Below are 24,169 nucleotides of genomic sequence, written 5' to 3'. Positions count from 1 at the left end.
TATTTCATTAATATCTGATCCAGTGACTAACATATCATCCACGTATAAGAGCAAGAAAGCTCCTGATTTCCCATCTCTCTTCTTTATGTACACACAGCTATCATATTTGGAAGTTTCAAACCTAATTTTCTTCATGCGCTGATCAAATTGCAGATTCCACTCTCTGCTAGATTGCTTGAGACCATAGATGCTCCTTTTAAGCAAACTAACTTTGTCTTCATCTCCTAGCTTTACAAAACCTTCTGGTTGTTCCATGAATATACTCTCTTCAAGCTCACCATGCAAGAAGGCTGTTTTTACATCCAATTGATGCAATTCCCAGTCATTCTTTGCAACTAATGCCATGAGCATTCTTATGGAGCTGTGCTTTACCACCGGGGAAAAAATCTCATTGTAATCAATTCCCTCTCTCTGGTTATATCCCTTAGCCACTAACCTGGCTTTGTACCTTATTCTATCTCCTTCAGATGCTTCTATCTTCTTCTTAAAGATCCACTTGCATCCAATCAGTTTCTGCAGCTTCTTTCTAATGACCAGAATCCAAGTCTTGTTTTTCAGCAATGACTCTATTTCTTCTTGCATAGCTTTAATCCATCTATCCTTTTCTCTAGATCTAACTGCTTCCTTATATGTCCCAGGCTCAATGGACTCAACTTCCTCAGCTGCACAGAATGCATAATATACCAGACTTGCATTACTATATCTTGCTGGCTCACTGACATTCTTTCTTCTTTCTCTGTCCCTTGCCAACATATAATCTTGCATATTAGTATCAATAGAGCCTCCTCCACCTTCATCATCACTGAGTTCATGAATTTGTTCTTCATCATAAGATGATTTTGCCTGATCATCTTGCTTCTGATTTTCATTGCTGTACAGAAGCTCCACCTTAACTTGAGCAGTTGAGCTCTTAGGCTTCTTACTCTCCTCAGCTTCTTTATAATGCATTTCCTTTTCTCTGAATATCACATCTCTGCTGATCACTACTTTCTGATTTCCAGACTCCATAGACCACAACCTATATCCCTTAACTCCTTTTTGATATCCCTGCAATACACATTTGAGGGCCCTTGGTTTAAGCTTCCCTTGCTTAATGTGTGAGTATGCTCTGCATCCAAAAGGCATCAGCATTGTGTAATTTCCATGATGGCCATACCATCTAAAATCTGGAGTCTCATTATTTATAGCTGCGGTTGGGCATTTGTTCATCAGAGTAACTGCAGTAGATGATGCTTCTCTCCAGAACTTGTGAGGCATTCTAGAAGATATAAGCATGCATCTAACTCTCTCAAGGATAGTTCTATTTGCTCTTTCGGCCAAACCATTTTGTTGAGGATTGTTGGGGATGGTTCTGTGCCTTTTTATTCCTTTCAATTTACAGAAATCTTCAAACTGGTGTGAAAGAAACTCCAGCCCATTATCTGTCCTTAAGCACTTTAAATTTGATCTCTTCTCAACCTCAACTTCCTTGCACCATTCTCTAAATTTGTCAAAGGCATCTGATTTCTCCTTCATGATGTACAACCAAATTTTTCTAGAATAACCATCCATTATGGATAGAAAATATCTGCAGCCTCCCACTGATAAAGTTTGAGCAGGTCCCCATATATCACTATGTGCATAATCAAGTACTGATTGTGAAGTGTGCTTGCCAGTTGGATACACCAGCTTACTTTTACCAAGCACACACACTTCACATTCTCTGGAGACCATCTTGCTGTCAGCTTCTATAACTCCAGCTTTGATAAGGCAATTTACCCCATACATGGATACATGCCCCAATCTAAGATGCCAAATATCTCCATCCAATTAACCTCAGCCTCAAGATAATAAAGGCTGTTGAATCTCTTGGCCACCATAACCACCTCAGATCCTTTTAAGACCTTCATCTGACCACCTGATGAGAGAAAAGAATACCCCTTTCCTTCAAGAGCTCCAAGAGAAATGAAATTCCTTTTAATGTCAGGAATATATTTTACTTCTGTGAGGATTTTTGCAGAGCCATCCTTCATCTTTAGCTTCACATTTCCCATGCCCTTGACTCTGCAAATTTAGTTGTTTCCAAGAAGTACATAGCCAGTTGAGTGCTGCATATTTTGAAACCACTCAAGCTTCGGGCACATCTGAAAATTGCATGCACTATCCATAATCCACTGCTCACTGATATCAGCATCTCTAATATTCAAAGCATGAGCAGTTTCAATATCTTGAGTGACTTCTGATGTATTCTGCCCCTCTGCCTCTTCTTCTTTCTTTTTCTTCCAAGAATAGCAGTTCTTCTTTAAATGGCCCGACTTCTTGCAATAGTGACAAGATCTAGTCTCCTTTTCTTCCTTCTTATCACCTTTGCCTTTCATGTTCCATTTCTTCTTGGAACTTTTCTTATCAATGCCTTTCACAATCAAGGCTTCACCAGCTTGATCAATTGGCTTACTGGTAGAGATCTTCTAAAATTCCTTGGCCTTTAATGCAGTAAGAACCTCATCATATGTCAGTGAGGTATCCCTTCCATACAAGATCGCATCCTTGAGCTGATCAAAACTTTTAGGGAGGGCATTCAGTAACATGATTGCCTTATCTTCATCCTTTAGTTCCCCATCAATAGACTCAAGACCATCCACTGCCTTCACAAAGTCATCCAGCTGATCCATGATCCCTTTCCCTTCAAGAAATTTGATCGAAAAGAGTCTCTGTTTCAAGAACAACCTATTCGCAGAGACTTCATCATCAAATCGACTCCAGTTTGCTCCAAATTGCAGAAGGTGTATTCTCTTTACACACTTCTCTAAGAACCCGATCTCCAAGACTCAGCATTATCGCGCTATGCGCTCTATCCATCATGTCGAGCTTCTTGATTACCGCTTTATCTTCAAGATCCGCAGTTTTACCTGGTTGCTCATACTTCATCGCCTCCCACAACCCTTGCTGCACGAGCATGGCTTTCATCTTTACCTTCCAAAGCTCAAAATCGTTTCTACCCATGAATTTCTCGAAATCAAATTGAGAGGCAGCCATCATCAATTGCAAAATCAATAGTTCCCACAGAGCGGCGCCAATTTGTTATCAAATATATGCAATTCACAGCTACACTAAGCAATAATCGAACTTAAGAATCAACAACACACCAAATTATGCGATTCAGCCAATATGGCCTACGTCTACGGGAGAACTCGGACAAATTTGTATTGATGAAGAGAGGAGAGTTACAGAAGCATACAATAGCAGAAACTACACAATCAATCCCACACTGATCCTATACAATCACAGCTAAAACGCAGTAGCTCAATTCACTAACCAATGTGAGCGACAATCACTGAGCGAGCCATACCAATGATCACCAAGAACCCTTTCTTCTTCTTAACCGATTAACCTTGAGCTCTCTCCACAATGAATCCCCAATTTGAATGTCAATTTCTGTTACAATAGAATACCAATCGATTGAGTCTTTATACTCAACTCCAATGATATACCCCATGGTTTTTATCTCATGTGATGCAGCTCACCTACACCCTCTCATATAACTAATCAGCTTGTTATATTTAAAAAACGTTGTGAGACGTCATTCTAATAGAGAGAGAAGAGGGTGGTGAAGCAGCTCATATTGGAGAGAGTATGCCAAGACTGTGTTTCACAAGCTTAGAACTACAACATTTATATCATATTAGTCCAATATTATCAAATAATGATGAACTGCATTTACTATTAAATAACTGGAGTCGAATGCCTTCGTTGGCACAGCTTTGCTTGATGTTTATGCAAAATGTCAATTCATCAACGACGCTTTGCACGTGTTTGAGGCCATGCCGGAGAAGAGTGACGTCACATGGAGCTCGATGATGGCTGGATTCGTGCAGAACGATCTATATGAGGAGGCGTTGAGATTGTTTCTCACAGCGCAGAGAAATGGAGTCGAGATGAATGTTTTCATGATCTCCTCTGTTCTCTGTGCCTCGGCTGCCTTGGCGGCATTGATACAACGGAAGCAAGTGCACGCAATTGTGTGTAAAGTTGGTTTTGGTGCTAACGAGTACGTTGTTTCTTCTCTTGTCGATGTTTATGTGAGATGTGGAAGCATTAAACAGTCTCACTCTGTTTTCTCTGAAGCAGAGAAGAGAAGTGTGATCCTTTGGAACACGATGATCTCGGGCTTTGCAAGATATAATCTAGGATTAAGCTGTGAGATTATTTAGTAGGAGGGGGTTGGCTATGACTAATTATCACATGACTATCCATCTTATTAAATTCAATCTCATGAACCAAACATAATACTCCCCCGTCTCATAAAAATATGGGCAATGGGTACGGCACGGGAATTAAGAAAAAATTGGTAAATTACGAGAGATGAGGAGGTAAAGTAAGAGAGATGAGGAGAATGTTAGTTAAAGTAGAGTTAGTGGATAGTGGGACCTATATTATTTAATTGATATAACTTTCTAAAAATGGAATGCACATATTTTTGTAGGACAGACGAAAATGGAAAGTGCACATATTTTTATAGGACGTAGGGAGTACAAATTTAATCATGGGATATAATCTTGCAAACTGAATATGCACATATTACACAACCATTGATGTGAATCAAAAATTGGAGTAATATAACTCTTAAGCCAGACAAAATACTCTCTCCGTCCCACCACAAGTGATCAATTTCCTTTTTAGCTGAAAACAAAACTTCTATCATCTCTTACTTTATTCTCTCTTTCTTACTTTATTCTCTCTTTATCTCTCTTACTTTTTCCTCTCTCATAATTTACTCTCCCCACTTTAACTCAATACATATCATTTTCTTAATTCCTGTGTCCAAAAGAAATCCATCAGGCAGAATTCCATGAATGGACGTTATGGAGGAACTTATCTGCCATTTGTACCCGGAAAAAAAAAGTTTCCAGATAAGGGAAAGACGCATCAGGCTATCGCGTGTTTTAACTAAACACGCATGAGGCACTCGCGTGTTTAGTAAACACGCATCACGCTCTCGCGTGTTTCAATTAAACACGCATCACGCTCTTGCGTGTTTGCCTTAAACTCGCATCACGCTAACGCGTGTTTGCCTTGGATGAAAACCGAAGCTTCTGCCCTCTTTCTTCACTCCAGCGCTCCCCCTCTGCACGCGAGAAATCGGCGAAAATGAAGAGAAATCGACGAAAATCAAAGTGAATCCGACATCTAGCTGCTCCCCAATCTCTTTTAAGTGTTGTTAGGTAAGTTTTTACCCTTAATTTCGTTTTTTGTTGGTTATAGATTTAGGGTTCAAGAGTTGAAATTTTTGGTTGAATTGTGATGAATTTGTGAATTATTGAAATAGGTGTCTGCCATTTTTGTTGAATTATTAAAATTGGTTTCGAATGTTGGGTGTTGGGATGAATTTGTGAAGAATTTTTGGATTGAATTGTGATGAATTTGGGAATTATTGAAATTGGTGTCGAATTTTTGTCGAATTATTGAAATTGGTTTCGAATGTTAGGTGTTGGGATGAATTTGTGATAAAGTTTGTGTTGAATTGTGATGAATTTGTGAATTATTGAAATTGGGGTCGAATTTTTGTTTAATTATTGAAATTGGTGTCGAATGTTGTTAATTGTTGATTATATTTGGATGTCGCGATATGGACCAGAAGATCCTTCTGTATTGCATTATCAGCACAGTCATATATCTCGCAAGGCGTGGGCAGGCGAGGAAACAACTCCTTTCAATATTCGGCGCTTTGAGGGCCATTTTTGGGAGATAGATAATCATCACAGACGCGTGATTGATTATGTCTGCAGATTTGGTTTCTGTGGGGTTTTTTACTGTGGGAAGGCGCTAGATGTAGATCATGCTTTAATCACAGCTTTGGTTGAACGTTGGAGGCCAGAGACACATACATTCCATCTTCCCGTAGGAGAAGCTACTATTACTTTACAGGACGTTCAAGTATTATGGGCTCTACGTGTAGATGGAGTACCCTTTACAGGAAATGGGTATTGTGAATCTGGGTGGAGGAGTTTATGTGATGAGCTGTTGGGCTTCTATCCCCTTCAAAGCGAGATGAAGGAAAACGGTATCTTGGCATCGACTCTAATACATAGGATGTCGATTGAACCGTTAGAAGATGGTCTGGAAGACGAGGCCTACATTCAACGGGCACGTATGATTGTGCTTGTGCTATTGGGAGGGTTGATATTACCCGACGGCTCAGGGTGTAAGATACCTCTGATGTGGTTGACCCAACTTCGAGATGTAGAGGCTGCATCTATGATTAGTTGGGCGAGTGCTGCACTTGCTACACTATATCATAATCTTTGTGAGGCGTCCCTGGGCAAAAGGATAGACATTGGAGGTCCGACCGTACTCCTACAGTTGTGGGTGTGGGAGAGGATGCCCACTTTGAGACCTGATTTTGTGATGACACGTGTACATACAAACAACACTCCATGTGCATTAATGTAAGTTTGTTGTTTTCTCTCTTTTGTGTATTTAATGACAACATATTAAATTGGAAACTTATCTCATTGTAGGTGGACTGGCTCATATATGATAAACAAGGCCCCCAAACATTCTGTTCGACATTATCGTGAACAGTTATCATTACTCCAAAATAGCCAGGTATAATGAATAATGTTTTGATATATATTTGTATAATATTATATATATTTGTGTATTAGTTTAATGTAAACTTGTTATTGTAGTTTATTTGGATGCCATATGTGGACCGTCAATTGCCAGACTCCTGCCTCGAGATAAACAACAGTTGGAGATCTGTGACGTACATGGTTTGTTGGGCTATTGTCGAAGCACATGAGCCTGAGCGCGTTGTGAGACAATTTGGAGGCACTCTGTTCATTCTGGAATTGCGTGATTGGGGTTTCAATGAAATGCATTTCAAAACAAATCGGCATGGAAAAGCTAAGACGAACTGGGCAACGCAGAACAAGGCTTACATTCAACAGTGGGAGAGAAGGTCGGAGTTCGTGTCTGATCATTACTTGGAGCCTCTTGAAGACCACGTGCAGGTGACTAGAACTCGATTATACATGGAGTGGTATTTTAAAATAACTATCACATATATCACACTGCCGGGTAGGCTTCCAGAAGTAGGGATGAACAATGTTGCATCATCATCAACACTCAAAGTATTGTATTTTTATAGTTGTTGTTTCATTTTTAAAGTATTTATGTTATTAACTATTCATGTTTTATTTGTTACAGTCTGAGACATTGGCCCGTGTATTTCAATTGTCGCGCGGTTTTGATCCAGCAGACGTCGTAGGCTTGTTGCATAAGATTAACAATCTTGTTCTTAACTGCCTTACCGATTGCGGCGACAGTGAACGCACGGTCATACCTTCCACACAGCGCACTGATGTGGATATGTCCCGGGGGTTTGTCTGAAGTGCTCGCGGTATTGGTCAAAGAGGTGTCCGAACAGGCGGGCACGGTTATTCACGGCACTTCAGAATGTCCCAGGACATGCCAGGGTCATCACAAGCAGCAAATGAAGAAAATATTAATTCAGATGACAACATAGATTTGGATACACTCATTGACAATTTTGCTGCTGAGCCCGAAATGCAAAATCCACCAGCATCAGATCCCTCTAGTTGGTTTCCTACCTGGTCAGACGCACCACAGACTAGTTGGGTGACTCTGTTTGATAGAGTTGGGCTACCATGGCAGCCCACTACACATGATTCATTCTTCTCAGGTGTCCATATCGTGCACTCTCCAACAAATGAGGAATTAGATGATGATGCTGCGGATGATGATGATGATGATGATGATGATGATGATGCTGATGATGATGATGATGACGATGCTGATGATGCTCTTGAGAGTTCTGCACAATTGGAGCGTCCCAGAAGTAGTGCTTACATAGAGCGCCCCACGAGGAGAGAACATATTGACCCTCCTAGGAGTAGTGTACAAGTTGATCGCCCTAGTAGTAGTGCACATACGGCCCGTCTCGACAAGGAACGCTCCAGGCCAAGTTTGTCTCAGACAATTATGGGCATGTTCCCACGTAGAAGGTCTAGCCGTGACAACAGAGGAAAAGGCCCGATTAAATATACACCATCGTCATTTAAGTAGTCAGTTATCATGAGATGTATTGTCTACTTATTACATGTGGATTGTGATGTGTATTTTTCGAGCTTTTATATCAACACACTAATAACACACAAGCTTAATAAAATAGCTCTAAAATCAATTCCCGTCATACACCGTTTTTATTCCTCCAAAACTGCCGCAAGAAAATGCAGATTAGCATTTAGACATCAAATTGCCCGGCCGGGCGAAATTGGGACTTCTTCTGGACATCTCGTAGAAATCGCCCGACCGGGCGAAATTGGTCCAGATAATCGCCCGACCAGGTGAACTTTCTGAACACCACGTAGAAATCGCCCGATCGGGTGTTTTGGTGATGTCAATACACCCGGCCGGGTGTTTGGTCTAGGCGCCGCATTCCTCGTAAAATTTTGTTCTTAAACCCGATGATTTTTTCGTTACAAGATGAGTTTGTACTTAACAAATTTACTTAACCAGGTACTTTCAGTCTGACTAACTATTAGAAAATCTAAAATACTGTTCGTAAACATAATAATATTTAAGTCTCAAACACGATTCTCAAATATAATATGACTACACAACACGTCCTAAAGTGCACTTTCTTCTATTGTGGCCGATCTCTCCACAAAGGCGGCATCGAGGAGGAGCTCTTGGCGCATCGTCTTCGCGCTCATCCATTTGGGTGTGTATCCTGCTTCTGTTGTATCGCCCACGTGAACGAGGAAGTAGCCGTGCTGGGGAACATTCCAACGTCCATTCAGGTTCATACCAATAATTTTTCGAGCTTTTATATCAACGCACTAATAACACACAAGCTTAATAAAATAGCTCTAAAATCAATTCTCGTCGTACACCGTTTTTTATTCCTCCAAAACTGCTGCAAGAAAATGAAGATTAGCATTTAGACATCAAATCGCCCGGCCGGGCGAAATTGGGACTTCAAATCGCCCGACCGGGTGAACTTTCTGAACACCACGTAGAAATCGCCCGACCGGGTGTTTTGGTGATGTCAAAACACCCGGCCGGGTGTTTGGTCTGGGCGCCGCATGCCTTGTAAAATACTGTTCTCAAACCTGATGATTTTTTCGTTACAAGATGAGTTTGTACATAACAAATTTACTTAAGCATGTACTTTCAGTCTGACTAACTATTAGAAAATCTAAAATACTGTTCGTAAACATAATAATATTTAAGTCTCAAACATGATTCTCAAATATAATATGACTACACAACACGTCCTAAAGTGCACTTTCTTCTGTTGTGGCCGGTCTCTCCACAAAGGCGGCATCGAGGAGGAGCTCTTGGCGGATCGTCTTCGCGCTCATCCATTTGGTTGTGTATCCTGCTTCTGTTGTATCGCCCACGTGAACGAGGAAGTAGCCGTGCTGGGGAACATTCCAACGTCCATTCAGGTTCATACCAATAATCTTGGTGTCTCAATGGACGGAACGCAGCTGCATAAAATTGCAACCGTAAGACATGATAATAATGTAAGAATAAGAAGTATCTAAATAACATACCTGCGTACTGGTGAATCCAAACATCTGTATGGTATCGGGAATCAACATGACTAAAGATATCATCACTGCGTTCTCTCAGCACCGCAACAGCGTGAGAGCAAGGCATTCTCCAGGTCTGCCACTTTCCACATGAGCATCTCTTTTCACGATAATCCACAACATGCATATTATGGCCTCTACCCGGACCTCTGTGATAGGTTAGCACCTCATAAGTTCCTTGTGCTATGCTTGTAGTCCTAACATGATGACGTCTCCCTCGACGGTCATTCTTCTGAAATAACTCCCAAGCCCACGGTGTCAAAGGCGTCTGACATTGTTTGGCTAGAGTCGTTCGATTAACAAATCAGTTGATGGTCCGCCAGAATGTAATATCAATGATAGCTCTAATTGGGAATTCCCTCGTATATAACAACACATTGTTATAACACTCGGCCATGTTAGTAGATGTCTCACCCCATCGACGAAATTCATCGTGTGCCATAGTCCACTGCGATCTATCTATGGTGGTTTCAAGGTACCTCAGAGCTTCTGGACTCACCTTTTCTAATTCACGCCTTGCAGTCCAATATCTCCGCTCCTCAATTACTTCACCCATTATCCATACCCATTTCTTTACTCCGGGGCCTTTGTGTCTTTGTAACACATTCGATCGAACGTGAATTAAACAGTATCGATGATAACCAACGGGTACCTCTTTCCACACATCAGACTGCATAGCATTTATTATGCCTTGATGTCTGTCTGATATTATGCACACTTCCTGGTCATGCTTTATAATATGCACTGTGACAAGATTCAAAAACCAACTCCAACTCATTTGTTTCTTCATCAACAATAGCAAAAGCAACAGGCAAACAGTTCTTATTTGCATCGTACCCTACTGCAGCAAGTAGTTTACCTTTCAGTCTTCCACGCAGGTGAGTCCCATCAACAGATAAGACCGGCTTTGCTAGTTGGAATGCCTCTATTGCTGGCTCAAATGCCCAAAATACGTACCGGAACACCTTTGTAGTACCTTGACTCAATATAGGGTCATGCAACCACTCAACGATTGTTCCAGGATTTTGACTTTACAACTCAGTCAGGTAGCTGGGGAGTTGTCTGAATGATCCCTCCCACCCACCATATACAAGCTCAATAGCTTTTCTGCGAGCATACCATGCTTTCTTGTAGCTGATTTTCACGTGAAATTTATCTTTGATATATGTATGTACCGAAGAAGGCTTGAATTCAACATCATTTTCAATTTGACTTCGAATACAGAGAGCAATCATGGATGATGTAAGATTAACATGTTCACTTGGATCGTGATCTCCCATACAACAATGACGATCAACCCATGAGTTGATAGACCAGCTACCATCACGTTTCTTAAACGTTGCTTTAACCTCCCAATTACATGGGTATCGTTGCCCAATATCCTTGCCTTTTCTTTTCGGACCAAATGGGTCCCTAAAAACTGCATGCCATCTTCTTGATTTACTATCCATAACCTCATACATCCGACTTATTCCCACATGCCATAATGTCACAGCAGTTTTCAACTGCAATTTGCTATCAAATTTCGTTCCCACATCTCTATGATCGAAAAAATGGTAACCCTTCAGGCACATAGTCGGGAACAGGTTGCTCCCCATGAACAGATGGTTGTACATAATTCTCAACTATCATTTCAAGTGTCTCGTCGTCTGTAGAATCTTCACATGATTCTACACTATAATCAAGATCAGTTGGTTGAGAACCATCAGAACCATCACAATCAGAACCATCTAAACCAGTACAATTATCAGAACCATCTAAACCAGCACAATTATCAGAACCATCTGAACCATCACAATTATCAGAACCATCACAATTATCTAAACCATCTGAACCATCATAACCATCACATGTCACATTTGGTACATCTAGTTGTTCATCAACCTCCCTCCCAAATGTGTTGAATTCAGTGCTATGATATTCATCATCCCTCCTAGATGTCCCGACATCAAAACTATGAAAATCATCTCTCCTAGATGTTCCAACATCATGCTGAGTGATAGGTGGTTCAGATTGCAACGCAGTAGTCAAAGGAGTATATTCAATAAAAAATTCAATTTGACGTGGATTTTCAGCAAACATATACTCCAACAAATTATCATCCACTGGTGTAGCTATATAATTCACCACTCCACTAAAAACCACATTATGCCTCCATGTTAAATCAATCGTATGTGCATCTAAATCAATTCCAATTTTTTCACATATCATTGAAACTAGCTGATAATAAGATATCTTTTCATTTAATATAATAAATGATTTTGCACGAGGGGGATCATAAGCAACACCCAAACCTGGGAGCTGAATAATTTTCCCAGCCCAATATAAACTCACAAACACCATCACACCTGCAAAATAAGTACGATAAACATCATATACGCTAAATTCAACCAAATTCAACAAAAAAATTTAAAACACCATGAACCCTAAATCTTATACCCAACTAAAATATACCAATAATAACCGAAACAAAGGGTAGAAAGTTACCTAACAACACTTCAAATTGGAATGGGAGCAGCTAAATGTCGGATTAGGGTTCGATTTTTGCTGGTTGGGATGAATGGGGCTACGAAGCAGAGCAGTTTTCGCGTTCTGTGTGAGGCAGAAAGCAGAAGCAGCAGCTTGGACTGAATTTTGTATCCAAGGGAGACACGCATCAGCTTATTGCGTGTATAAATTAAAACATGCATGAGCAAATCGCGTGTATACATTGAAATACGCGCGTGTATAAATTCAAATACGCATGAGCAAATCGCGTGTTTAATTGAAACACGCATGAGCCTAACGTGTGTTTACTATGGATATACGTGTGAGCTTCTCGTGTCTTTCCCCTCTCTGGAAACTTTTTTTTTGTGGGAACAAACGACGAATACTACCTCCCAGGAGGTCCATTCGTGGAATTTGGCCAAATCCATCACTTGTAATGGGACGGAGGGAATATAAAATTTTCAAAACATGACCTGACACTAAGTTTCCCCCACCCACTACCTTTTCCTCATATAAGGGCATCCACAATGGGACGCCCGATACGTGCCATTTTCTGCGGGCGCCATCGTCCGCCCCATTGTGGTTCCCGCCATCGTCCGCGCCCTACGCCCACGCCTGATGCATCGTCTGCGTTTGAAGCGCGGACGATGGCATATCGTCCGCGCCATCGTCCGTGCCATTGTGGGCTCGGCGGACGATGGGCGCGGACGATGGGCTATCGTTCGCGCCATCGGGCGCCTCATTGCGGGATCGGCGGACGATGGTCGCGGACGATGTCACGCGTTTTTTATTTGTGTATAATGCCCTTACCCCATCTTCATTTGTAACGTTTCATTTTCACGATTTCACTCTCGAAACTCACATTTTTATTATTTCAACGAAATGGATGCAAGTCCCAACAGACCGATGTTTGGGGAGTCGCGTTGGCCGGGTACAGAACCCGACGAATATCGGCCGTTCGACGCCAACGCACAGTATGATCCCAAATTTAGCACGGAATCGTATGGTTTGTCTGACATGGAGCTATCACCAAACCGACCCGTCGCCCCTCCCAACGTGCTGCCGCCGATGACACCCCATCCGCCGCCGCCGACGACACCCCATCCGCTTCTGCCCCCGTGAAAAAGAAGTTGCCACCTCCGGGAGTATGTGAAGAGTACGCCCCCGGCCGTACAAACTACCAGTCGGATGAAACCCTCGTATTGGCGAGGTGTTGGGTGGATATATCGGAGGACCCGATATTCGCGAACAACCAGAGGCAGCAGGCGTATTGGGAGCGCATCGCCGAGCGCTACAATGCGGCGAAGCCGCCGAGCGCGTACAAGCGCCAACGGGAGCAGCTTCGCAAGCACTGGGACTAGGTGAAGAGACAAATCAACATGTTCTCGTCGGAGTACGAGAAGTGCGCGAGGGAGCAGGGGAGTGGCGAGAGCTTGAGCGACGTGCGCGCTAAAGCGTTGTTGTCGTACCAGTCCCTGTACGGCGACTTCAAGCACGAGGCCATCTGGGCACTCTTGAGGGACAAGCAGAAGTTCCAAGGCGGGATTCTGCACACCGGGGAGACAAAGAGGACGAAGACCACCGAAGCTGGTGGTTACACGAGCAGCAAAAGTGGAACTCGTCCGGTGGACCTCAACCGGACGTACATGGAGGACGATAGTACCGGCACACCGATGTCCTCCCTGCGTCCCATAGGCGTCAAGGCTGCGAAGGCCAAGGGGAAGGCGGCGGCGACATCATCCTCGACCGCCGCCGCGCCATCGCCGATCCCGGCCCCGAGCGTGACGGCCGCCGCGTATGAGTCGTTGGCAGCAGCCTCAATGGCAAAGACGTTGTTGCAGACGCATAAGGCCCTCAAGAAGTGTACGGACCTCGCCGAAGCCGAAATTCTCCGGGGGTTGATCGATGAGTTGCGCCGGAAGTTGGGAATTGCGTAGATTAGCCAACTTGAATCGTGTAACTTTTGTGTATTTATTAATGCAATATTCACTGGTTTTTGGTTACTCGTTGTGTTTTTAAATTAGTTTGCATTATATATTTGAAAACATTTAAATTAATTAACAAAACAATATTAAAATATATAAGGCGCGCCTTAGGGCGCCCCATTACAGGTGTGAGGGTAGGAGGATAAAACTGTTGACGTGGCGCGCCTTAGGGCGCCCATTTTGGATGCCCTAAGCCCCGTTGTAGCATTGATCTATGCCTAAACTCGATCAGTGCAAATGACAAGTGCATTTCCGATTCTACCATGGATTTGGAATCTATAAAGTGAAGATCATACTCAAACATATCAAATTCCATTACCATTTAAGAGCATAAACAGTACATGGAAAAAGAGAAACTAAGTCAACAATTGTCGTACAGTCTGCTTGTGTGTTCAAACCAACTACAATAAACCCCAGCTCAGATGTTTAACCAAGAAATGGAACTCAATTACACCCTTGTCACATTCTACCTCCGTCCCTTAAAAATAAAAACTATTTCCATTTTGGATCGTCCCTTAAAAATATAAACTATTTCCATTTTGGATCGTCACTTAAAATTAGAAATTTTCTAAACTTTCTATTCGAGGATATGCACCTCACAATCCACCACTACTACTTCCACTACTTTTTCTCAAATTCTCTCTTAATTTATCCATTTTTCTTTTCATCTCTCTTACTTTACTAATTGTGCATTAAAACCGTACTGATTCTATTTTTCAAGAACGGAGGTGGTATTAGATTGAAATCAAAATCCTATCTTAAAGAAGACATGTCAAGATGGTTCATTCGCATATAATCTATAAAAACGATTCAGTTTTATGTTTATTGATGGAACTGCTAACTTCATCATATGATATAGTATTAAATTAAGATGAATTTAACCAATCCTAAAAGCCATTTCCATACCCATCCATAAAAGGCAAAAACCCTAATTAAGAATAGAAAGCAAAAAGGAGGAGGGGGGGGGGGTTTTACCGGCATAATTAAGGGTGTAGGATAAGCCATTGCAGCCGCGGGACTTGACGCCGAGCTTGAGGAAAGAGCGGTAACGCTGGTCTAAGAGGTGGCGTATTCTAGAGGCTGCCGCTTCCGTCAAGGAGAGCACTTGCTTTCGCATCATAGCTCCACACTCAAATTGTCATCCCAAATTTAACACCCAAACACTCCCCTCTAGTGTTTGACCCTGCTTCAGTAATGGTTCATGTGACTCAAATTTTAAATATATTTCTAGGTTCGTAATTCCTCCGTTGCATAATAACGTGGGCATATGATATAATACGAGAATTAAGAGAAAATTGGTAAAATAAGAGTGATGAAGAGAATGATAATTAAAGTAGTAAGAGTGGATAATGAAATTCAAATTATCATTAGTATTTTAATGATGGTATATAGGCCTGTCAAATCGGGTACCGCGGATACCCGATTCAGAAATTTCGGGTATCCGATCCAGAATTTCCCAAAAATTGATACCCGATACCCGATCCGAAACTGATTTCGGGTATCCGGATACCCGACTCGGGTGACCAGTCCCGAAAATCGAGTATCCAGTCTCGATTTTGATTTTATTAGTACATTGGTGAAGCTGTGCATATTATTTCATGCAAATTTTAGCTACTGGTGGTGAATGAGGCAAACTGGATGGTGAATGAATTATGAGTACAAATGCGTTTAATTCACAAAATATTTGAAATTGTTTCTACATGTATGTTAATACTGTTATTTTGGAATACAACAAGTTTGATTCAGGTTCTGTTATTTAGTCTTAAATCTGGAAAAATCGGGTGTTGACAGCAATGAGGTCAAGCTATGATAGAACAGGTCTGCAAATTCTGTAACAAACCACAATTAAAGGCTTCTTAATTTTGTTTGCCTTATATTCTTAATTTCTTACAGTGAATTTACATATACACCAAGATAAACTAAACAGATATAGAATCAAAGATTATCTTCAAACATTAAATAATCCAACAAAAAGCAATACAAAAACACTTCTTACCACTAAACATGGATGGCGGCGAAGGGAGACGCCTAGGTGAGAGCAGAGGCAGGAGAGGGGGGAGTTCACGGATTTTAATATTTTGTGTACCCTAACACTAAATGTGACTTTCAAAATTACATTTAATTTATTAACTTAAAAAATCGGGTAATTCGGATATCCCGATCGGATATCCGGTTATCCGATACCCGATAACCCAAAAATCTCACTACCCGATCCCGATCTGAAACCCGAAAAATTAGGTATCGAGTATCCAATTATCTGGTTTTTTCGGGTTTGGATATCAGGTATTCAATATCCGATATCCATTTTGACAGGCCTAATGATATACGTTGTCATTCACTTATGCATAAGGATAATAAATTAGATGACTTATGGGATGGACAAAAATGAAATTTGCATATATTTTTATGGGATGGAGGAAGTATTAAAATTTGTAGCTCAAGTTTTATTGTAATAAAAATATAAATTAAATATACATTATACTTTTAAATTTTAATGAAATTGATTTTCTTATTAAATTATAATGATATCACTGAAAAAGTTTACTCCACCCGTCCCAAAAAAATATGGTCAATTGAGACGGCACGAGAATCAATGTATAATTGGTAACGTAAGAGAAATGAGAAATGAAAAGAAGATTAATCAATGTATAATTGGTGGGACCCTCATTAATACTCCATCTGTCCCACTTTAGGGGTCCCGGTTGAGTTAGGTGGGAGTTTTAGGAAAGTGTTGGAGTATGTGGTAAATGAGTGTGACAACTTTGGGACCAACTTTTTGTCCATTTTTTATTCAAATTTTATCCTCTTATAATGGAGTGCCAATTCTACCCTTGGATAATTTAGAATAATTTTTATTTACATTTACTCCCCAAAAATGGCCGATTCATGTGATTTTTTTGTTATTCTCTTTGGCAAAATGAAACAACATTACCAATCCTAACAATTTAACATAAATTTTTTTTATATTTACTCCAAAAATTACCGAATTCATGTGATTTCAAATTTTTTTTAATTCAGAATTTAGCCATTTACATATAAACAATAAAAAATGTACAACCTTAAACTGAAAATCAAAGGTCACTTAGATTTTAAAAAAATGAGGGAATTACATTTGGCTAATTTCCCTCTTAAAAATTTGAAAGGGAACCTGAAATTTTGGTTGTCTGTCCAGATTCAACATCTAAACACTATAAATACACCCATCTCCTCATTTACTCATCCAACTACCACTACCATAAAAAAATCCAATAAACCCACTACATTTTCTTTTTTTTTAAAGATCCCTCAGAAAATGTTCATAATTGGGAATGGAGGAGGAGGAGCAACATGGAGAGCAGAGAGTCAGCAAATTCGTGAGCAGCAAAATCAAGAACAATATTGTGCAGCACCTGCTCAAGAATAGTGATGCTGGTGTTCTTCACAAAGGGGAGGTAGAGACATTTGGAGTGCATAGGAAGACCATCTACAGGTGGAAGGCAGCCTCACAGAAGATGAAGAATGGGGAACCTGCAATCATGGCGGCAAAAGTTACCGGGTTTAAAAGAGCATATAAAATCAATGTGGATGAGGAAAAGATAAAATCGCTATCTGTCCTTGAGAGATCTTCCTACGGGAAGATGGCACCAAAGGTTGGAGTAAGCAAAACCAACCTTTGCAGGTGGGTGACGAAGAAACAACTCAGAGTACATACAAGTGTAGTGAAGTCACATCTCACTGATCAGAACAAGCCGGCAAGGCTGAGATAGTGCCTCAGTCAGCTCCAACCCATTATAAATGAAGGTAAAGTACCATATCATGATATGCGCAACATAGTTCACATTGATAAAAAAAATGGTTCTACATGACAAGAAGTGCAGATAGGTACTACCTGTTGCCTGATGAAGAGGACCCATTCAGATCATGTATATTAAAGAGGTTCATTACCAAGGTAATGTTCATGTGTGCTCAGTTTGGAGGAAATAGGGAGACAATTTTTTATGGGAAGCTTGGTACTTTTCCATTCACTTAACAAGTACCAGGCACAGAGAAACTCAAAGAATAGAGTGAGAGGCACGCTAGAAACAAAGGCAATTCCAGTAATTACAAAGGAAGTCACAAGGGATTGGATCATCAACAAGGTATGCTTTTCTTTACACTATCAACCCATCAGAAAATTCTCATCATAAGTCATCATTTAGTGTGCCTTGGTCACGCCCGCTCTTTCTAAGGATTGAAAGAATGGTTGATCGCGACTAGTGGGGGATTAAGAGGGGAAGAAGGGGGAACACGATTGTATAATTGGACTTGGCTTGAAATTATAGGAATAACTTGAATAAAATCAGAATCTCATATCGACAATTACATGAACTCGAAAGAAATATTGTTTAGCAGAAGCATGCAAGAGCGAATGACATCACATGATGCATCCAAATATTATCGAAGGAAATTCGCCATCTCTGCTCAACACCACTCATCGTCATCATTGCTCAACCTGCACATTTTTAAAACATATGCTGGGCTGAGTACAACTCAGTGAACACAAGCCAAATACATTTTCATAAAACTTTCATGTCAATCCATCACGAGTGAGCTCGGGGTTTTATTAAAAAGAACGAGGACACTAACACATTTCATCAATCATAACAACTGATCTGGCCTTGCCTTTTAAAAAACTATCATATCTGTTCTTTCTGGTACCGGGAAGGTGGCCACCTCCCATGGTCGCAATAATCAGCCAACCCGCTTGATGACTCGCGGTCTCTCGTGTACACTAGACAAAGTAGGGACGCTACCCATATTAAGACCCGAATTCGATTAACCATACGTGGCAACAACCACTTTAGATAGGTCCCGTATACCACATCTGAACTGTACGTGAACGGGAAATGTGGCCATATTTCGATTCCCGTAGACTGCCCAACTCGAAGGATGGCATCCAATCCACATGTTGTGTACACTAGTCTGGGCATGGACACTCGCCACACCCAGACACGAATTCGATTATTACATAATTAGTCGGAGTAGGGACGCTCCCCATGCTAAACAAAAAGATAGACATTTCTGTTGGGGTTTGGTGCCCTTTGCACAGCGAAAGTCATGCATACACAAATAAATCATACATATGGATTTATTTGACCGATTATGGGATTAAATATCTACATGTTAAATAATCAATTGCATACAAGAACGCATACAATTCATGTAAAAGGAATTAAAACCTAGTTCATGAATTTCATACGGTTTAGAATTACCGATCTGATTCTCCAAAGAATCGACGATTGCTTGCGCCTTCTCCACATAAAGATCTTCGTACTCAACCACGAATCTTCTAATCTGTATCCCAAACTCAGAATCTGATCTTTGGGTGGGCAAAGCTTATCAGAATCGAAAAGGGCTTGATTAGAAAGAAGACAGAATATCAGTTTTCTCAAAAACTGATTTTTCGTCCACTCCCAGAGGGGAGCACGAAAATTATGAGGTTTTTCACCCTAAATCTCTTTTCTAATCTCCTTTTATATTGAGTTATAATGGGCCAGATTAGGGATCCATGGGGTTGGACTTGGGCCAAACCTGTTGGGCTTTTACTGAGTCTCAATTTAATACAAGTCCGACAGAATATTATTATCAACCACTACAGTAAAATAATATTGACTGCCCGTCCAATCCCAAATTACGAGTAATCCGGGATTTACCTCTTTAATTTATTATTTCCTGTTGGGATTCAATACGCACAAGACTTTCACACACTCAGGTGAATCACACACACACTCACAGTTGTATGATCACTCACAATGCAGAAGAACACACACTCACACTTAGAGTATCGAAGATGGTAATCTTGGAGAGAAAACTTGAAAACTCTTTATTGATTTTCACTACTAACTACGTACATGGTTTTGAGCTATTTAAAGCTCTACAATCAAGTAGCAACTGCTACTAACTAACTACAAGAAGAATCAAGAAAGCAAGAAGAATAACTGCTACATTTCGGCTAACTAACTGCTGCACCAACGGCTAGTTTCTCTAGGCCGAACTTCCTTCTCGGTTCAAGACCGAACTGTTGCTTCTTCTTTTTCGGCTCAAGACGAACTCTATTCTTGACTCAAGACCGAACTTTCTTTTCGGCTCACAACCGAGCACTCTCTTCGGCTCACAACCGAGCTCCCTTCTCGGTTCACAAACCGAACTCCTTTCTCGGTACACAAACCGAACTCCTTTGCTTCTCGGCTCAAGACCAACTGTCTTTTCGGCTCAAAGCCGAACTCAAAGCCGAGCTTCCTTCTTCTTCTGCTAGTTCCAAGCTAGTTCCAGCTCGGTAAGCCGAGCTTACCGAACTCCTTTCTGGCCGAGCTTCTTCCAACTGAAATGAGTACTCCATTATTACAATTCTCCACCTGAGGGCTCATCTCAGTTCTTGCACAAACATTGATCAACTTCTTGCAATGATCAAACTTGTCTCTACTTAGAGATTTAGTTAGCATATCTGCCGGATTGTGCAAGGTGTTAATCTTAACCACCTTCACCCTTCCCCTTTCAATCTCATCTCTAATAAAGTGCAACTTTATGTCTATATGCTTGCTCCTTTCATGGAAACCCGGATGTTTAGCCAAGCATATAGCTGAGCTGCTGTCACAATGAATCACCATTGTTTCTTGGTCAAAACCAAAATCAGAAATCACTCCCTGGATCCAAAAACTCTCCTGTACAGCTGCAGTGAGAGCTATATACTCTGATTCTGTAGTTGAGAGAGCAACTACACTCTGCAGACCTGATTTCCAACTGATCACAGTTCCAAACATGGTGAACAAATAACCTGTTTGAGACTTTCTGGTGTCCAGATTTGCAGCATAGTCTGCATCACAATACCCCTGCACAACCTCCTCAGATCCACCTTCCCAGCCATTGAACACAATCCCCCAGTCCTTAGTTGACTTCATGTACCTCAATATCCATTTAAGAGCATTCCAATGCTCCTTCCCCGGGTCTGCCATGTATCTGCTAGTCACTGAGATAGCATGAGCAAGATCTGGTCTTGTACAAATCATAGTGTACATGATACTCCCAACAACACTAGCATAAGGGATAGCCTCCATCTCATCAGCCTCTTGCTTAGTTTTAGGAGCTTGTTCCTTTGATAATCTGAAACTCTGGGACAAGGGTGTTGAGGCAGGTTTAGCATTCTCCATTCTGAATCTCTGCATAACTTTGTCAATATAATCAGTTTGCAGCATCCACAGCTTCTTGCAGCCTCTATCTCTCTGAATATGTATGCCTAGGATCTTCCTTGACTCTCCTAGATCCTTCATATCAAAGCTCGACTTCAGATCTTGTTTAACTTTCTGAATTTCTGTCATAGAAGGGCCTGCAAGTAGCATATCATCCACATAGAGTAACAGGTAGGCAATGGGAGTCCTGCCTGCCTTCTTGATGTAAATACAATCATCATATTCTGACTTGGAGAAGCCAATCTTCTTCATCTGTGCATCAAACTTCTTATTCCACTGTCTAGGACTTTGCTTAAGTCCATAAAGACTTTTCTGTAGCAGGCACACCTTGCCTTCTTCTCCAGTCTTCACATAGCCCTCTGGCTGTTCCATAAAGATAGTCTCCTCTAGATCCCCATTGAGGAAGGCTGTCTTCACATCAAGCTGTTGTAGCTCCCAGTCTAGCTGGTTCACAACTGCCAACAAGATTCTAATCGAAGTGTGCTTAACAACTGGAGCAAATACTTCATTGAAATCAATTCCTTCTTGCTGTGTGAAGCCCCTAGCCACCAGCCTTGCCTTGAATCTGATTCTATCTTTATCAGTGGTCTCAATCTTTTTCTTAAACAACCACTTACAACTGATCAGCCTCCTTTCTTTTCCATCTGTAGTCAGTCTGGATTTATCCACCAAAATCCATGTTTTGTTCTTGAGTAAAGATTCCATTTCCTCATTCATGGCTTCAATCCACCTTTCTCTGTCTTTACTCTTCATGGCTTCTTTATATGTGAGAGGATCTGCAATATCAATGCCCTCAGCAGCACAAAGTGCATAGTAGACCACAACAGAAAACCTTTCAGGTGGTCTTGTATTTCTTCTGCCTCTATCTCTTGCTATCTGGTACTCTCTGGCAGAATCTGCTGTAGGCTCATCAATTTTTCTACCTCGAGCTAGAGCACCATCATCCTCTGGTTCAGACTCACTTTCTGAGTCAGAGGCTCCACCTGCTCCTTGGCAAAGTCCCACTGGCTCCACCTTGAGGAAATCACTCTCAACTTCATTGGAGTCCAGCTTCCCTTTTAAGTATGGCATCTGATCCTCCAAGAACACAACATCCCTACTCACCACCACCTTCTGCCTACCAGGCTCAATGTACCAGAGCCTATACCCCTTAACACCCCTCTGATACCCCAGCAATATGCATTTTAGAGCCCTAGCCTCAAGCTTACTTTGCCTAGCATGAGCATAGGCTGCACACCCAAACACCTTGTATTTTGAGTAGTCACTATGGGCTCCATACCACATGTAATCAGGAGTTTCAGACTTAAGGGCAGTAGATGGACACTTATTTATGAGATAGGCTGCTGTATACACAGCCTCTCCCCAAAATCGGTTGCTCAGACCAGAACTGAGTAACAAGCACCTTACTCTCTCTAGGATAGTCCTATTCATCCTCTCCACAACACCATTTTGCTGGGGGTTACCAGGAACAGTGCGGTGCCTCTTCATACCCTTCTCTTTGCAAAACAGATCAAACTCAGTAGATAGGAATTCCAAGCCATTGTCAGTTCTTAGGCATTTAACACTCCTTCCCTTCTCTAGCTCCACCTCTTTACACCATATCTTGAATTTTGTGAATGTCTCTGATTTTTCTTTCAGTATGTACACCCACAGTTTCCTAGTGTAGTCATCAATAATAGCAAGGTAGTATTTCCCACCACCAATTGAGCTTACAGGTGAAGGGCCCCAGAGATCACTGTGTATGTAGTCTAATGGGGCTGTAGAAGAGTGAATACCTGTAGGATAGGGTGCCTTCTTTGCTTTTCCAAGTATACACTGCTCACAGGGGTCCATCTTGTTGAAATCCCCAGAGATCAGGCCCTTCTTGATGAGTTCTTTCAAGCTTCCTTCTGCTGGATGGCCCAATCTCTTGTGCCATAGCATTATGGAATCATCTGACACTGCATTGCTTTCTCCATCAACAGCCTTAGCCTTCAGATAATAGAGAATGTGCTCTCTGTCAGCCTCCATCATCACTGCATTCCCAGATTTCACAAGCATCTTTCCCTGACTCATCAATATGGTGAATCCTTTCTCCTCCAGCATTCCCAATGAGATGAGATTTCTTTTCACTTCCGGAATATACCTCACCCCAGTTAGGATCTTTATAGAGCCATCTTGCAAACTTAGCTTCACTTTCCCTATCCCTTTGATCTGACACACATGGTTATTTCCAAGAACTACAGTCCCTGATGCTTCCTGAAGATCATGAAACCAAGATTTGTTGGGGCACATATGGAAGCTGCACCCTGAGTCCATTATCCACCTGTGACTGATACCATTATCACTTACATTCATGAGTTGAGCAGGGGGATCAGTACTCTCTACACAATCAGAAGTGTTGTGGCCCTCAGAGGCTAGTTTTCTCTTCCAGGCATGGCAGTCCTTCTTCAAGTGCCCTGGTTTCTTGCACCAAAAACATGCTCTGGTTTCCTTCTGAGCATCAGAACTTGAGGGTTTAGAGCCCTCAAACTTTTTCTTGAAGTTCTGCTTTTTGAACTTCTTCACATTCAAGGCCTCTGCAGCTTGAACATTGGAGCTTGCAGAGCCTCTGCTGGTAGTCTTCTGGAGTTCCTTAGCCATCAAGGCCGAGTAGACTTCTGCATAGGTGATAGGCTTATCTCTGCCATAGATAATTGCATCACTCAACTGGTCATACGAGCTAGGCAAGGCATTCAATGTAAGAATGGCCTTGTCTTCATCTGAAATTTTAACATCCACAGAGCCCAGATCATCAATGATCTTGTTGAACTCCTCCAACTGCTCTATGATAGATTTTTCACCAGAAAAACTATAGGCATAGAGCCTCTTCTTGAGATACAGCCGGTTAGCCAAAGATTTTGCCAGGTAA

General features: G+C 41.5%; 1 protein-coding gene across 1 annotated transcript; it reads left to right on the top strand.

The window, feature by feature from the left end:
* The first annotated feature begins 3,800 nt into the window (after positions 1-3,800).
* On the top strand, positions 3,801-4,190 carry LOC121810568 (pentatricopeptide repeat-containing protein At5g04780, mitochondrial-like). The gene has a single exon (XM_042211331.1). The coding sequence runs from the start codon at positions 3,801-3,803 to the stop codon at positions 4,188-4,190; it is 390 nt and encodes a 129-aa protein (XP_042067265.1).
* The last annotated feature ends 19,979 nt before the right edge of the window (positions 4,191-24,169 follow it).

This window comes from Salvia splendens, chromosome 7 (genome assembly GCF_004379255.2).
Source record: "Salvia splendens isolate huo1 chromosome 7, SspV2, whole genome shotgun sequence".
NCBI lineage: Eukaryota > Viridiplantae > Streptophyta > Magnoliopsida > Lamiales > Lamiaceae > Salvia > Salvia splendens.
Note: the sequence above shows the minus strand (reverse complement) of the source record. Positions and strands in the feature narration are given on the sequence as shown.